This window comes from Aplysia californica, unplaced genomic scaffold (assembly GCF_000002075.1).
Source record: "Aplysia californica isolate F4 #8 unplaced genomic scaffold, AplCal3.0 scaffold00147, whole genome shotgun sequence".
Classification (NCBI taxonomy): domain Eukaryota; kingdom Metazoa; phylum Mollusca; class Gastropoda; order Aplysiida; family Aplysiidae; genus Aplysia; species Aplysia californica.
In genome coordinates, this window is record NW_004797417.1 from 1,352,395 (window position 1) to 1,371,458 (window position 19,064).

Genomic DNA, 19,064 nt, shown 5'->3' on the forward strand with positions numbered 1-19,064 from the left:
AAAAAAAAAAAAACACCCCCCAGTGAACGCCTCGAGTTTGGGGCAGGCCCAGATCAGATTGTGCAACACTCGGCGTCAGAAGAAAAAACTTCTTGAAATCCACAACTTGTTTATATATATACACATGTATATCGCCTCACCCGTGTTCACAGTTTCACCAGCAAAAAAAAGAAAGGTTGAGATTTCAAGCCAACTTCCACACTGTACATCTTTCCTCCGTGACTTTCAATTACGGTTTACGGGGTAATTTTAAACTCCGATGTTTGTCCGGCTCTATTTTCGTCCCTTTGATACTTTGAATTTTAAAAAAGCAACAGCAAAAAAACTGCCGGGAAATGTTTATAACGGACAAAAAAACAAAGATTTATCACCATTATCTTTGATGATGATTATTATTATGATTATAATGATGATGTTGATGATTATTATTATCATTATTATTATGATTATTATGATTATTATGATTATTATTATTATTATTATTATTATTATATTATAGTAAGAGCTTTACAGCACTCGCAACAGAAAGAGGCAATAAGTGCCTAAAATTAGATTAGAGGTGTAATAAGAGAGTACATTTCTTTTACTTAAAGAAGAAAGAAGGAGGATAGACTTAAACAGAACATGTTTGATAGGAAAGAAAGAGTAAACCACACCAGAGCTTTTTTTGGTTTCAGTAGAGGTTTTACCGCGCTCGCAACTGCATAAGGTCATATGAGCGCCAGAGGATTAGAAGTGTTACAATAGAGTAACAAACACCAGAGCACCCACAAACCACCCAGAGATACAGGAAAGGAAGGGGGGGGGGGGGTACCGCTCCGTGGAACGTTCTGTTGTGGAAACGTGACTAACAACGCCCTACATAACACAATATAATTAAACAGCTTGAGGAGGGCTTGCTTCAGTCTCCAAGTAAGGAAAGAAGGAGGGAAGAAAGAAGGTCTATACCGGAGACGACCAGAGAAAGGAAAGAAAGGAAAGAAGAAGAAAAAGAGACCATCATGAAAGAATGAAGAAGGGAATGAAAGGGTTGTTTTTTTTACGGCATCTTCACAAAAAAAGCAAGGAAGACCTACAGACGGTCAGTAAAGAATGAAAAAGAGAATGAAAAAGGAAACAGAGGAGATATACTGACGATCATAAAAAAATTTTAAAGGAAAGAGAGAAGGTATTCTGACGATCAGTAATAAATGAAGAACGAAGGGAAGAGGTATACAGACTATGAATAAGCAATGAATAAAAGAGAAAGAAGAAGGTATATATATATATATATGGATGATCAGCAAACAATGAAGACAGGAAGAGCAGAAGGTAAACAGAATACAGGGAAGAAAGAAGTAATAAAGACGAACAGCAAACGATGAAGAAAGGAACAAATAAGGTTTTTATATTATAACATGCACATGATCAGTAAACGATGAAAAAAGGAACGAAGAAGGTGTATATAACATAAACGAAGAGTAAACAATGAAGAAAGGAAAAGCAGAATGAATACAGAATATAGGGGAGGAAGAAGTTATATATATAGACGACCAGCAAACAATGATGAAAGGAAAAAGAAGGTATAATTATCATAACATGCAGACGATCAGTAAACAATGAAGAAAGGAAGGAAGAAGGTATAAATAACATACAGAGGAACAGTAAACTAAAGAAGATAATCCCACAAACTACTTCTTTAAAAAAAAATCTTTTTAGAAAGAGTTTTACGGCATTTGCAACACAATGAGGTCATATAAGTGCCGAAGATTAGTGATGTTACAAGAGAGTAAAAACATAAAAAAGAAGGAGGGGAAATAAGGACGATAGATGTTTCATAGGAAAGAAGAAGCAAACCATACCAGATCACCCGCCAACCACCCACACAGGTCAAACAGTGCACGGTAGAAGACAGTGTGAAAGACTGAAACAACAAAGGGATAGATAAGAAGTTGATCCTAGAATCATACGTACACATATACTCTCTCTCATAAATACATATTATATATATATATATACAAACAACATCATTCGAACAAATGGTATGACTCCCCTACCCACACACACACACACATATACACATAATATACAAAGTACACATACAAAACACACTCATACATACACATACACACAAACACACACACACACACACACACACACACACACACACACACACAAATATATATACAAAGTACACATACAAAACACTCACACATACATACATACACACACAAACACACACACACACACACGAACACACACACACACACACACAAGTCCTACCTTCACAACATCAGGGCCAGTGATGAACAAGTAGGATGTGTTCTGTCGACATAAACAGATTAAAAAAATATAAGTTTAGCTTTTGTAAGTGTTTTACAGCACTTGCAACACAATAAGGTCAATTGTTTTAGTTTTAGTAGAGGTTTTACGGCGCTCGCAACTGCATAAGGTCATATGAGCACCAGAAGATTAGAAGTGTTACAAGAGAGTAACAAACATAAAAAAGAAGAGGAGATAAGGACGATAGATGTTTGATAGGAAAGAAGGAGCAAACCACACCAGAGCACCCGCCAACCACCCACACAATAAGGTCATACAAGCGCCGAAGATCAGAGGTGTTACAAGAGAGTAACAAACACAAAAAAGAAGGAGGGGAGATAAAGACGATAGACATTTGATAGGAAAGAAGGAAGCAAACCACACCAGAGCGCCCGCCAACCACCCACTCAAAAATACAAAATAGCTGAGCTCCTTGTTACAAAACCACAATGTAAGTTCACATACATACACACACACACACTAACACACTCACACACACAAACACAACACTCTCTCACACACACATGCACCCACACACACAAACATACACACACAAACATACACACACGCACATACACCCACACACAAAATACACATATCATGCATGATGGAAATAATAGATGTTCCAAAAGTAAGGTAGAAATTGTCCTGACTCAAAATGTAAGAAAAGATGCAGCAGTACAGTGCCTCATTTTCAGTTTCAGTGAGAGCTTTACATATTTTGCGACACTATTAGGTCATAAAAGTGCCAAAGATTAGAAGCATTACAGTACATAATATACAAAGAAAAGGTTGAGAGATTGGGAAGGTAGATGTTTGATGGGAAAGAAAGAGGAAACCACGCCAGAGCACCCTCCAACCACACACAGCTCATTTCATGAAACAAAAACATCTCCAAAATAGTTCTTAACCCTATCTGTACGTCATGTTTTCCTATCGTATCCAAACGACGTAGGGAACTCTGTGATATCACTTTCCAAAGAGGAAATTGACTCGTTAATCCGATCCGTACACTTTGCATAGCAGTCTGTCAAAATTATTTTCTAAGAAATACTGAAAGTTTCATAGAGATCTTCGCACTAGAAGTATTCTTTAATGCGAAGAATACAACCCCGGGGGTACAAAATGACCCCAGGGCGTACGGATAGGGCTAATGAGAGAGAAATAACAGAATATCATCCTTGTTCCTGCTTCTAAAGGAAAAGTCTCCATGCTTTCGCCGTTATGAATCGCTGGATTTCAAACAGAATAAAAAGTATTTTGATGTAGAAGTAAGTGTTATAGAATGCAAGTTTCTGAAAACTGCACTCAAAATGGAGCCTCATCCAAGATAAATAGAAGAATCAGGATTTTTAAAGTATTAGTAGAGGTATTACAGCGCTCGCAACTGCATAAGGTCATATGAGCACCAGAAGGATAGAGGTGTTAGAAGAGAGAAACAAACATAAAAAATAGAAGAAGGGGAGATAAGGACGATAGATATTTAATTGGAAAGAAGAAGCAAACCACACCAGAGCACCCACCAACCGCCTACAAGAATCAGTTCGCTGTGAAAACAAACAAAGATCAAACATTAAGTAGTAACACTACAACAGGCGAAAAGGTGACAATAGAACTCATAGAGCTAGATGAAGGACTTCCACTATTTTTAGTCTATATCTTTTATGTGAGAAACAATTCTTACCTTGACCATGAAGGTGAAATCTGTGAGGGCGGGGGAATACACAGCGCCTCCTGAAAAGAGCAAAAATGAAAATAATAATAATATTGTAATAATAATAATCATCATAATGATAATAATAATAATAATATGTGCTTTGCAATCTACATTATTACCCCAGCTGACCCGAAAGCATCCTGAAACATTCTCAACAGAATCAACTTACTGGGAAACATACAGTGCAAGCTGCTTTTTTAATAGGCACTGAAACATTAACATATTGACCAGATCTTTTACTGTCTATGGACCAGTACTAATTTCCACCAGGGTGAATAGAGGAAAATTCGTGTAAAGCGCCGTTCCCAAGGACACAACATCCAAACCCCCGAACCAGCAATCTCACAGTTTCAAATCATGTAGCCTAACCACTAGTCTACAGACACCAAGGAAAGAATATTGTTAATTCTTAATAGAAAACTCCTTTGTCTGTGGACAAGAACAGCAGGAACCTATCTTTGAGAGTTTCAGTTTGAGAAGCACTTTGATTGACACATCAACGGCCAGGAGGGTGCTAGGGGGGAAAAAGTAAGAAGGATAGACCCAAACAACAGGGGGAAAGAAATAAAAGTAGTGCCGCCTCCCAGTGACACCCTCACTCCAACCGCCAGCACCAACATTTTTAACTATAATTCGCACAATGTGCTGGTCGTTGACTTTTACCATGATGGGTCACAAAAGCAAGGGAAACAACTATGAAAAATTTTATCTCATAAGAATGTTTTAAAATGATGCTTCCCCTTTCAGCTATTACTATTGGAGGACAAAATGGAGATTTATCTGATTCAACATCCAAATGCCATCGTTCTCAGTAAGTGTATTACGGCACTTCAACCACAATTAGGTCATATAAATGCTGAAGATAAGAGGTGTTACAAGAGAGCAGCAAACAAAAAAAAAAGGAGGAGGAGCGATAAGGATGATAGACGTTTGGTAGGAAGAAGGAACAAATCACACCAGAACACAAGCAAAGCCCCAACCAGACACACTGGTTCCCACAGGCTTGCCAACTTTTGAGATACTGAGTTCTGGAATTTTGAATTTCACACACCACACACACTTCTGTGATAGGGTACCAAAGCTACTAAAAAAATAGTGCCCCCACCACAGAAACATCTCAAACAAAGCAGCGGAGAAACAGGGAGAGAGAGATGAGAAGCCATCTAAGCATCGATCCCGATTTCCTGAGCTTGCAATACCCTTTGTCTTCAGCATTTTTATGCCTTCGCGTTTTGTTTTTTCTAAGAAAATATTTTCAAAATTTGGAGGGGGGCGGGGGTGGGGGTGGCATCACGATTTTCGGGAAAGGTTCGGGATGCAAGCCTGTTCAGAGTGCGACACAAAGTGAGAGCTTGAGAGTGCATACGTACCGGCACAGGGGCCCATAATCATAGAGATCTGAGGGATGACTCCAGATGCCTCCACGTTCCTCTGGAAAAAAAGAGACCAAAATAATTTTTTTAGCCAAGTTGAAGACACTACCTACTCTCTTGCCTTTTACAGATTCCGGTGATAAATAATATGACATTTTTACCATATTACTTTGAGTTATTGTAACAGTTTTACAGCAGCTGTAACACAAATAGGTAATTCTATAAGTGCTGAAGATTAGAGATGTCATAACATACAAAGAAAGTACGGAGGTGAGACAAAGATGATAGATGTTTGATAAGAAAGAAGGAGCAGACCACATCAGAGCACCTGTCAACAACTCATTCACAAAATGAAAAATGTTTTCAAGACATTTTGGTAGGTAGGCCTTTAATAATAAGAATGCTGCAAAGGGGGACTAGAAAGAAGGAGCGAACCACACCAAAGCAAAAAACCAACGTATAGCAGCCAACTTTTCAAAACCAAAAAACCGACTATACACTCACCGCCCTAAATCAAATCAATTCACAAATTTTTGCACTATCCAAAGCTATTCGTAGAGTATGAATCATTCAAATGACCTGTGGTTTTCTACAGATAATGGAATTTCCTCTCATTTGTCTCAAACCATAGTACAATTAGAGCATATTATTATAAAAATAATTAGGTATATACAGTAAGACTTTGTACTTGATAGTTGCGAGACGGAGTGATACGAGGAACAGTAAAAAAAAAAGCATTCCCTTCTATTCCATATTCACGAGTCACACCATGAAAAGCTCAATGGCATGAGACTCTCGAAGGGAAACGAATACCTTTCCAAGAAATTATCAGAAATGTGTCACAATGACCTACTCTTCCCCTATTCCAAATTCCAAGCGTGACGATATGACTGGTGATGAGACGCCATCACATTGCACTTTGTGAAAGCCAGCACATTGGGCGCTCCATGAATAGTGCTGAGAAAAGTTAACCCTATCCGTACGTCATGTTTTACTATCGTATCCATACGACGTGGGGAACTCTGTGCCACCACTTTCCAAAGAGGAAATTTACTCGTTAATCCAATCAGCTTGCATAGCAGTCTGTCAAAATAATTTTTTGAGAAATCATAAAAGTTTTAAAGAGATTTTCATACTAGAAGTATGCTAAAATGTGAAGAATACAACCCCACGGGTACAAAATGACCCAAGGGCGTACAGATAGGGTTAATGAATTTTGAATTGCAGAATTAACAGATGGACTTATCCCATTTATAAGGAAAAAGAATGTTCGCACACGGTATTCAAACACTGCATGAATTGTGATTTCACACTCTGAAACATCAATGATGAAATTTTATTTTCTCAAAGTCACACAGCACTATGCTATAAGAATAACGAAGTTCTGTCCCACATTTCTGGCCGTCTTGAGTCGCTAGGACCATTGAGTAAGAAACAGAATGTTCTGCCTGCTCTATCAAAATCGTAAGATTATTCGGAGCCATTATCAAGATATTTTTAAAAACTTGACTACGTTGTGAAACTCAAAATTTGTAATGTCAAATTTCTCAAAACTAGGTAACCTACTGAGCAGATAAGATAAGACTTTATTGACCCAGTTGGACATTTTTTTTGCCAGTACAGGAATGGCAAAAACACATGGAGACAGACAGAATTCAAATCAGATATTACTTTCATAAAAATTTGATATGAAGAAAAAAATGAAGCTGACAATAACACACATATCACATCAGATGCATCTTTCAACCACATACTGGATACAACTTTGAACTTTTTTCAACCACATACAGGACAGAACATTTTTTCAACCACATACTGGATAGAACTTTTTTTCAACCACATACAGGATAGAACTTTTTTTCAACCACATACAGGATAAACTTTTTTCAACCCCATACAGGATAAACTTTTTTCAACCACATACAGGATAGAACTTTTTTTCAACCACATACAGGATAGAACTTTTTTCAACCACATGTGTACGATGGAACCTTGTAGTTCTAGGATCGCGACGTCTGGGCAGCACCACTCACCTGGAAGATGTCAGCGTAGCCGGCCAGGGACTCGACCCCCTCCTGGATTCTGGCGCCACCCGAGTCGTTGAGACCGATCACCGGGGCTCCGACCATCAAGGCCTGGTCCATGATCTGGACGACGAGAAGAAGAGTTTCTTTAGTTTCAGTCCGGGGTTTTACGGCACTCGCAATACAAATAAGTCATAGGAGTTTTATGTTTTTGTAAGAGTTTTTTTTATATCACTTTAAGTATTAATAGGTCATGATATAAGTGCAGAGGATTAGTTTAGTTTTAGTAGGACCTTCAAAGCACTTGCAATACAAATAGTAAATAGGTCATAGAAGTGCCGGGAGTTTCTTTAGTTGTAGTAAGGGTTTCAATACGAATAAATCATAGAAGTGCTGAGAGTTTCTTTGGTGGTAGTAAGGGTTTCAATACGAATAAATCATAGAAGTGACGGGAGTTTCTTTAGTGGTAGTAAGGGTTTCAATACGAATAAATCATAGAAGTGCTGGGAGTTTCTTTAGTGGTAGTAAGGGTTTCAATACGAATAAATCATAGAAGTGACGGGAGTTTCTTTAGTGGTAGTAAGGGTTTCAATACGAATAAATCATAGAAGTGCTGGGAGTTTCTTTAGTTTAGTGGTTCTAAGGGCTTCAATACACTGTGAGGACGGCAGGGTTCAATTACACACTTCAGTAAAAACGACAAAAAGTTAGAGAAGAGACAGACACAGCTTTATATACCCAAGAGACTGACACCGACAATAAGTAAGTTTACATATTAGCAAAACTCTTTAAAAAAGTCACTGCAGTAGTGTAGTCACTGCAAACATAGGCTAAGATAGACACCTAATATAAAAATATTTCGGCAAGAAACTTTATAAATATTGATAAAAAGGATTACCAAGGCCAACATAAAAGTTGAACCAATACTGACAAAATTATTCAAGAGCACTTGGTCTTCTGAGAAACAACAGATAGCGGATAAGCAACTGCGGTGGATTATGGCTTATGTCCCGTATGTGAGGCAGCATGGTAGAATCAGGCTCTCATCAAAATAATCAAAGTGAAGAAACTGGCATTTTTTCCGAAGGTTTGTGAATTTTTATCTCATTTTTGTGTTTTGGCTCAACACCTTCTATGCCCAATTAAAAGGCACAAAAAATATAAATTTTCCGTTACCATGGACTCTTTAGGCTAAGGAAATTAAATAAAATATCTTTGGCGACCATTTTCTCACTAATTTTATCTCTGAAACCAGTTGACCCCCACCTCCTCATTCGAAAATATCTCGACTTGTATTCAAGATAAATGAGTAATTTTTTTCATCCCAAATAAGACAAGTGAACAAGCTTTAAGATGATACCAATAACCTTACATGCCCATAAATTGACGAGAGCCTGATTCCACCGTAATGTGACACATATCATTACACTCACTTTGCAGACTTTTTTGGCATGAGCACCGGACAGACTGCCTCCAAACACAGTGAAGTCCTGGGGAGAGAAAGCAACGCAGAAATGTTATAATCATAATTAATAGACAGTGTTACAATGTTGTAATTAATAATGTGTAACTCACTGTAATGCCAACACAGATCACTACCAAAGTCCAGCAGTCTAAAAACCCTGCTGAAGAGTTGTACAACAGTGCTCAAATAGTTAATTAAATGTTCATGGAACACGTCAATCATGATCTCTCTGTGTTATCGTTTATTTCTCAATTTTATACACACGAGTGTATAACATGGTGGTAGCATTCATATTATAGTGCAAATTCCCGCTCAACAGCAAGCTCTGTGCGCTTTACTATCTATCTTGTCACCCCAGCAGACCTGACAGCATTCTGAAACAATCTCTACTTCCAGGGAAGCACACAGTGCATATAACTAGGCAGACCACTGGAATTTTGTAAAAAAATAACTGAAAATTTACATAAAGTTGCATTTGAAAACAAAGAGACATTGAATACAAACAGCTCATCTGAGGTTTAAAACAAAACAGAATGCTGAGGGTAATAACTATTTTGAACATAGAATTTCAGAGAAAATAACGGAAACACCTAAACCGTTACAACAGAGAGGCCAGTCACTCACCTGACTAAAGACAAAGACCGTCCTGCCATTGATGAGTCCTCGACCTGTCACAACGCTGTCACCTGGGAACTGAGAACGGAACAAAAATAATAATAATTATTATTATTTCTATTGTTTATTAATAATAATTATAATAATAATAATAATAATAATAATAATTATTATTATTATTATTATTATTACTATTGTTTATTAATAATAATAATAATAATAATAATAATAATAATAATAATAATAATGATAATAACAATAATAAACGTATATTTTTATAGCATGAGTATAGTACAAATTCCTACTCGACAGCAAGATCTATTCATTTTACAATCTATGTCATTACCCTGATATCCGAGTCCCCTAAACATTCATGTGTATAACAAACAACGAAAACAGGCCGCGAAGTTTAAATATCTAGTAGGCAGCATCTTTACAGAAAACAGATTCATAGACAGAGACATAGAAATATGAACTAAAAAAACTAACACCGTCACCTATCACCTAGCAACCCTTCTATTCCATCCAAACATCTATATTGAAAAAAAAAAACGATGCAGAAATCACTTCAATTTTTTTTACCAACAATGAGCTATCAATGCCATACCTCGACATTAGGTAAAACCCATGAGAGCAAAATTACTGGAAGCAAGATGAAATGTATCCACAAAACCCTTAACATCACGAGAAGAGACAGGCAGAGAAATGAAGAAGTAAGAGCAGCTCTTGGCACAGAGTCCTGCCTGCATTTCATAGAAAAACACAGACTAAAATGGCTTGGCCACCTATTACGAATGTCACCTAGTCAGCCAGCCTCAAGATCCTACATCATCGAGCACTCCAAAAGAAGGGGTAGGCCACGCAAAAGATGGATTGAACGTGTCAAGAGAACTTTGAGAAATTATGATATCCCAATTGAAAGAGCTGCAGAGTTGGCCTACTATAGAAAACTGTATCTTACCTCGACGCTCAACAGCAACAGAGGATGAAAAAAAAAGTAAACATAAAAGAAAGGTGAAGTATTATTATTACCCCAGCAGACATGATAACATTCTGAAACAATCACAACTTTTGACTCTCTGGGAATCAACTGCAGTGAAAGGAAGGGAAGTGTATCGGACCTGATAAATACTAAATTTCTGGGCCCCGGGGCGACCAACCCCAACCCAGTGCGTCCACAGGTGGCGGATAGTGGAACGGCCTCTAATATAGAGGTTAGCTGCGAATATCTAAATAAGTAGTCGCATACCAAATGGCGGTGAGGATGGAGGGCGGGGTGAAGACTGTGGTGTTGGATCCCATTCTTCTACTCAATGTAAAATACCCTAAGTGCCCGGTGAAAGCCTCTCTAGCCAGACTGGAGCGCGATATCCCCACCCCCCCGGGTAGATGGAACTCGTTAGCCAGGGATGGCAGTTCATCTAGGAGAACGAAAACTCTGATCAAAAACCCTGCTGCCTAGCAGGCAAACCCAGGGAAGTTATAGGATATGGGAGCACTCCCAGACAGAAAAGCACACAGAAGACGGAGAGGTGGACCGAAAGGTGCTGATAGTCGGGCTAGCCCAAACCGCCTCACGCAAGTCTCTCTCTCATTACTAAAAGAATATTTTGAACTTTTAGACAGGGATATTTGTCACCAACACTTGGATAACAGAATATTGAAAATGAGGTTTGTGGTTTGAGAACAACAGATTGTCTACACCCTTCAACAGCTGTCCAATGACATGCCATTAATTTCTCAAAAGAAAAGTCCTGTACTCATACATGATCAAAGGAAGTTGTTTTCAAATTCACACAGGAAAATGGAAATTAGTTCTGAATTTCCACCGTTAGTAGTCGCTCTTTCCATGGAAATTTTGTGATCATATTCCTACTTCTGCTATGGTTCACTTAATATACGTATGAAAATTTTAGAATAAAATACTTATGAATATTGCATCTGTTTGATTTCTATTGATTAGCCAATTCTTTATAAACTTCAGTCGGTAATCATAAAATGATCATATTTCTATGAATTAAATGTATAAAGCCCCAAATTTAGAAAATATTAATGCACTTAATTAATCCGTGCTACTGGTCGTTTATCTTTTAGAAATATTGTCAAAATTCAAAATTAAATGTTGAAAAAAAAAAAAAAAACCACAATGTAAGTACAATTATGAAAATAATGATAATTTTGTTGCTTTTTTTCCTGTTGAACAGCTTGCCAACGATATGTAAAGATATTCATATCTGACAGCTGTGTAGTTGGAGTGGTGGAGAATATGACAGTACTCAGTACGCAAAAAGGGAAAAAGAATGCTGTTAAAACCATCCAGGGGAAAATGTAAGTTCGCCAAAGATGAAAGATCATGTTTCATTTGCTTTTTAGTCTGAAACAGTGTTTAAACATTGCATAACTGCGGTGATAAAAGTGAAAGCAAAAGTAAATGAGAGGGGGCAGGGGGTTGGATATTTTTACTCCTCCAGGTGACAAGAAACAAATAAATCCGCATTTTCAATCTTTTGAACATTGCTCCCCTGAGTGTTTAAGAACTGTTGCACTTGAGCTTCCCCAGGTTGACTTGCCAGGTGTAGTACGCCCGAACAGACAGAAATAAAAGACATAAAGGAATAGATGGGAAAAAAAAAACCAAGAGAAAAGGTTAGCAGACAGAAATAATATTTGCGAGGCAGCATGGTGAAATCAGGCGCTCGTCAAAATAAGTGAGTCACAGTCGAGGCGCAGAGAGTTGTCACCAGTCAGTGCAAGTTGGATCGCTACGGGAAGTGGGTGTGTATAGTTTAACCCACAACAATAGTAATAGTTCGTCCATTATGAACTGATGAGCTCTCACCTGTAACCGTAACGACAAAGGAGGAAGAGAAGTTACAGACCTAAATATGAAACAGCATAGGACACTGCCTCTATCAAAACTTTTAGGTAATTAAAAGGCGGGTAATATACAGGAGGTAGCCAGCATTGTAAAAAAGGAAATAACTGCAAGCATTTTGTAATGATGACAAACACCACAACTCACCGCATAGATTAGCACCTTTCCAGTAAAGGCACAATGAAAAAAATACTTATTTTTATAATCACTACACCTGAACGGCCAAGACTCACCTTCTGTTTCTCCATCCCGAAGTCGGAGCAGCTGTGTTCAAGGAACATGTCATATTCGATGAAGGAGCCTTCGTCCACCAGTAGCAAGATCCTCTCACGGGCCGTGAGCTTTCCCTAGGTGAGGGAAAGATAACCGGGGATTACAAGTATATAATTAGTTGAGTTATGTTGGGGGGTTTTTCAACATATATATATATATATTATATTTGCTTGTGAACTGTCCAAAGACAGGATCCAAGTAATGTAGCTTCAGTAACCCACTTTCAGCCCTTTTCAAGGACCCCAGGGCAAGTGTTCAGTTCCTGCGTGCTGTCTGCATCGCTGACCGTTTATGACGCCACAGTGCCAGAAGAAAGAGAGAGAGAGAGAAGAAACGTGGCATATATGTTTAGTTTTAGTAGGAGTTTTACAGTACTTGCAACACAATTAGGTCATATAAGTGCTGAAGATTAGAGGTTTTACAAGAGAGTAACAAACACAAAAAAGAAGGAGGAGAGATGAGGACCATACATTGTCTGAAAGGATAAAAGGACCAAACCACACCAGAGCACCTGCCAACCATCCAATTAACAAACGTTTGCTTGTAAACTGCCCAACGACAAAATTTAAATAACACAGCCATATACTCATTAGACAGTACACTATGTAGGCTCTAAAGAGAAGACAAAACTACACACTAGATGTCATCAACTTTGCAATAAACTTTATAATATTAAGTCACAACTAGCTACATACTCTAGAAATTCTTCATTCCTTGCAATATTTTCTTATAAATTAGTTTTGTAAAGAAAGGAGACACAAAGCTGGGGGTAAAAATACAATTTATAAATACTAATGGAGTCTGTTTAAACAGAAATCTGAGGGGACATCTGGATTTTCTTAGGTATAGCTGGGTTTTCAGTTTTTTAGTTTAGTTTTAGTAAGAGTTTTACGGCCCTTGCAACACAATATAAGTGCCGAAGATTTAGAGGTGTTACAAGAGAGTAACAAACACAAAAAAGGAGGAGAGATAAGGACGATAGATGTTTGATAGAGGAAAGAAAAAGCAAACCACACTAGAGCACCCGCCAACTACCCAGTTTAGAGCTCTAGGTTGCTCACCTATATGGAAATAGAAGACTAAAGAAAGACTTTTAATTTTCTTTTTATTTACACTGCTATTTTCGGATTAATTGTGGTCATTTTCAAACTTGCAGTACCCTCAGCGACAGGCCCGAATTGCCCTCACTACTGTTGGCAACTTTACTCGGCGACACAACCAGGCACACTATAAACATTTAAACAACAAATGGACACACCTAACTGAAGTAAATGCAAAAGGAATTCACACTCTACATGATAACTGATTGGTTGATGAACCTCTATGAATTTTTAAAGCGTGTTTCTAGGGCTGCTGAGGGTTTTTTAATTTTTTTTTAATTCTACAACGGCTTCAGCGTTCTAAACTGGAGCAGTGCTTGAGGGTTTTTCACTATATGAAGAGCCCTCGGTACTGTAAGATTTTAAAATCGAACTCCACTGTAGGCCTACTTTCACATGTGAGGCATCATGGTGAAATCAGGCGCTCGTCAAAATACCAAAATTAAAAAAAACAGGCATTTTTCCACCAGTTTGGCAATTTTAATCAAATTCGTGTCTATATAAAGACACATTTCCATGTGAGTTTTACTTAAAACATTGATTAAAGGCATAAAATACGTAATTTTATCATTTTCACAGACTCTTTAGCTACTTGAAATTATAAAATTTTGGCGGCCACTTTCTCTCTAATCTTACCGCTGAAACCAGGCTACCTCATCTTCTTCAAATGAAAATATCTCGACTTTTATTTTAAGACAGATGGGATTTTAATTTATTTCAGTGAAAGCAAGGCTACCAACAACCCCACATGCCCAAATATGGATGAACGCCCGATTCCACCGCGTTGTGACACACATAAAATGCATTTTTGAACAAGTCAACCGAGGCACACATCTCAGAATCATAGAATCTAAGGACAACCTCTTCTCTTCAATGTGCTCTTTGCATGCCTCAATTTAAAATAGCTTAAAGTAACAGTTTAATGGCACTTGCAACACAATATAAGGTCATAAAAGTGTCAAAGATTAGAGGAGCTACAAGAGATACTTAATACACACTAAAAAGAAGGAGAGATCAGGATGATAGCTTTTTGATAGGAGAGAAGTGAGCGAACCACACCAGGGTACGCTCAACCACCGAAGCACTCGATCATGCCTCAGTGTATGAAATGCCAAAGCAGTCCATGCACATACTTAAAGTAGAATAACCCAAGGTGATCCTGTTCATGTGCAACACAAGAATAACACAATGACACGTACTGACACACAGACTATACACACACACACACACATACACACACACACAGAGACACACTCAGACAGACACACTCCTGCTCAGACACACACACGCAGACACACACATATCGACACACACACACAGTACACTCACACTCAGACAGACAGACAGACAGACAGACACACACACATCAAACATTCACACACATTTGATATAGTGACGAGGGTTCAACAAAGGGAGAGGGGAAAAGGTGTGGGGAAAGTCTGAAAAGTAGGCTATAGTTTGGTAACAATATAAGCTACATCAGTCAAGAGTCTCTGATGAACACCAGATGCAGCCTCAGCCTCAGCTATGTAACATGTACAACAGTCAACAGTAAAACATGTCGGACACTAGAGCTTGTGAACATCACAAAACAATTACATTACTCATTCACTAGCCCATGAATAATATGTAGTCTATTTATGTGTATAGTGTTGGTTGGGTTCATTGCAGACAGCTATGCCCATCATAGCTGCCTCCCCCCCCCCTTCCTCTTTTTTCCTCCTCATGATTCACTTTATTCCTAACAGAGTAGAGACTCAATTCACTGACCGAGTATAGATTTCTATCTAGATCTAGATCTAGATTTCTAGGCCTAGCCTACTCAAATGATGTCAGCAGGGGTTGAGGGGGGCGCACCCTGAAGCTGGGAAGAAATTTACGTTTTTAACTTTAAAAACGTAGTCTCTGAGAGTGTTTTGAATAAAAAAAGAAAAATTACTAATAAATAAAAGGTGTTATTTCACTAGGTAACAAGCATAATTGATCAAATAAAAAATTTTAAAAACAGGAGCCTACATTCATCTAAATACTTTTATAGGGTGTGCCCACATACGCGGTCGGGTCGGCTCGGGCCTATCGGGTAGTTGGGGCTAGCCAAATTGAGGGCTTTGTTGGTGACGTTTGTTTTCAGGCCTGCGAATCGCGCGTTGGTGGTTTGCAGCCAATCACAATAAGGCTGAGTGACATGTTTATTTTGACCCGAATACATAAAAGTAAGTAGGCTGAGAATTCACGGTTTCGGTCTCACGCCTTTGACCATCTTCTCACTTCTCACAGCGGGTTTGGAGCACTCATCTTAGAGGAAGAAGAAGACGAATTTATAAGAAGAAGAAGGAGCATTACAGAGGGAGGGTGGTGAGACTGATGGTGAGAGTGACAGGAAGTGAGAGAGAAAATAAGTTGAGAGATGTATCATGCAGAGACCTAGCAATGTTGTAACATGATTGCTAGGTCTAGATCTAGGTCTCTGAATATGGGAAGTGAGAAATAATTTTTAAAAACAAGAAAGGAGAGAAACACTAAACACTAAAGCATGCAAGCGAGCACTCACGCACACACACAAACATACACACACACACACACACACAAACAGACACACACAGAGGGAGACAGAGAGAGAGAGTGCAGGAAGTCCAAGAGTACCGTAGGCCTAGATCTGTACTCATGGGTCAAAGGTTCAGATTATAATCGTAGCCCGGTTTACGCCCTCTATGTAGTTGCATGTTGGTTAAGGTTTCTCTACTTTAACTTTCTGGTCGTCAGGTACAATCGCGGCTGGGCTGTAGTGTGCACTGAAACCACAAAAAGCAATCCGACCCGACCGCGTATGTGGGCACCCCCTATTACATTACAATGAAACGCTTTTCTACTGGTCAGATCAATGTTGTTATTGTTTGATGGTCCAGCAGTCTTTTCCCTGCATGTTCATGTTCTCACGTTCAAGTAGGAGGAGAAATAGAAATCTAGTAGTTTTTTAACTCTTTCAAGTGCAGTGCAGCAATAGTTTGTCAACACCCACTTTCCCACACCAAGAAATTGTTCAAATCCACAATGCAACAGTACAATCGTCGGTAATTTTTTAAAAAAATTTTTAAATTCGGAATTCTGAAAATTTTCGGAGAATCCCCATCACTGAGTCCAGTTTCAGAATCAGAAGGTTATCTCTGCAGAGCCTACTCTAGACTCTAGAGATCTAAGATTCTTAAATCTAGGCTACCTCCGCTCTAGAGAGAGATTGTAGATCTAGAACAATATCTTTTATTATATTAATATCTCTAGATCTAGAATCTAGATCTAGATCTAAATCTAGAATCTAGATTTCTAGATTTTTTAGACAGTGTTAAGTCAAGGAAGTCTTAGCAAACGTTTCCTGCTTTTACAAAGCATTTTTTTGCTACTGCCAGACCTTGATAATGAATGACTTGCAACCACGCAGCGGTCGCGTTTTGTGGCGGCCATGAATTTCTGGCACACCAGGTCGATATTAGCTCGGGTACCTAGGCCTGATCAATAGCTCTAGCAGTGGTAGATCTACCTAGCAGAAGAACCACCCCAGGCGACATGTCACACTACAGTACCGATAGCCGATAATTTATGCGACGAAGGCCGAAGCCAAAACATCATTGCTATTCATACACTCATAACACACAGCAGCGTCCTCACACTGACCTTTTTATGCTGTACATCAATACGCCTCTGTCCTCCACCGAGTAGAGCCTTTTGCCTGGTTTCCTCAATCCTCCGCTTTACATCCAAAGTAAGTTCAACACTCGCCATTGTCGAATCCTGCCGGCGGAACGCCTGTAAGGCTAGAGTGCGCTGAAAAACACCGCGACATCGGAAGAGAGTTCGCGTGCAACCAATGAGGGTAGCCATTGTTGACAAATGAAGGGTAAAGGTCAAAAGGAGTCAACAAAACTAAAAATCATTATCTAAAAGGATTAACTTATCTTAACGTAACAAATAATAATATTTGTGTGCTGGTAAGGAAATGAACATCAATAAAAGGAGAAAACACGACAAAGTGTGTCTCAATACATGTCGTTTATCAGATATTCTCTCTATGATTATGAAAATCAAATTCATCATCAAAACTTTGGTACAAGCTGAATTTATAAAAGTCCAATGGGACAAGAATCCATGAAACTAAAAAATTCCGACTCACACGCAAGGATTACTCACGCTGCAATGCGTGAGCCAAGTCCTGGAGGATTTATTTCCCCTTACTGTGTCGCGTGATCACATCAGCTCATACTACATGTGTTATTATTCTAATTCATGAAGTAAATCCGTAAAAATAGAATACCGGTGGTGAAACTGTACTGTTCCTGCACATTCAAACACCATAAACCACCGCTAATCAAACTAATTGCCCAATGGATTAGCTGTGGACAAACACAGGATCCCAAATGTTCTCACACCGACTGGTATAAAAAAAAAACCCAACATACCCGACAGTGATAGGCTTATTCATTCAACAACCGGCACATTTACACCCATGCACCTGAAACAGGACCGGTGTCGTAATCGATTCAAATTCTCAAAAGGTCTCAATGTGGATACCCCGCACTGATAAACCACATAATATCCACCCGATCCTGATGTGGGCTAAAAGCGTCAAGCACGCGATAAACACTACGGCACAGTTTGTAGAGATAACATCTAACCGGTGACACTGTCTCAAAGGATGGCACTGTTGGCTTACATCAAGGTTTGTCACATTTATCTTGTCTAGTGTGCAGAGGATATTTCGCATCTTTGCTTGATGATGAAATGATTACCGTAACAACACCAAATGATAATTATTATAAAACTATGGCAAAGTCGAACTTATCAGAGAAAAGTACTTAAATAAGTAAAGGTCTATTATTATACATGTAAGTTTATAATATGATTATGTACTCCCATTTGGGGAGATCGAGAACGTGGAGAGGGACGAAGACAGGGAAAGAGTGGAGGAGTGGAAGAGGAGAGATGGAGTGAGGGAGATAGATAACGAACAGAGATGAAGGAGGAAGGGAGATAAAGAAAGAGAGAGGAGTGGTGGAAAAGGAGAGACAGTGACAGAGAGACAAGATACCGTAGAGAGAGGAAGAGAGAGAGAGGGGAGGAGAGAGAGAGAGAGAGAGAGAGAGAGAGAGAGAGAGAGAGAAAGAAAGAGAGAGAGAGAGAGTTGGGGAGAGACGAAAAAGGCGATTGAGTGCGTATAAAAATTATGCGTGAAAAGCATACTAACTAGCAATTTTTTTTGTTTAAAAAATGCTGTCTTTTTAGCCTGTTTGTGTGCAACGTATTCGAATTTTTTAGTCAGAACCGACCTC

The 19,064-nt window shown here is 38.7% G+C and overlaps 1 protein-coding gene across 1 annotated transcript; it reads right to left on the reverse strand.

Annotated features, from left to right (window-relative positions):
- Nucleotides 1-2,262: 2,262 nt before the first annotated feature.
- LOC101862941 (propionyl-CoA carboxylase beta chain, mitochondrial) lies at nt 2,263-17,873 on the reverse strand (the record flags this gene model as incomplete). The annotated part of the gene is given in 8 exon segments (XM_013081831.2): nt 2,263-2,304; nt 3,986-4,035; nt 5,389-5,449; nt 7,425-7,538; nt 8,849-8,905; nt 9,505-9,573; nt 12,604-12,717; nt 17,413-17,873. Coding segments are annotated over 8 exon segments (714 nt in total), but the record flags the coding sequence as incomplete, so codon positions are not given.
- Nucleotides 17,874-19,064: the final 1,191 nt, after the last annotated feature.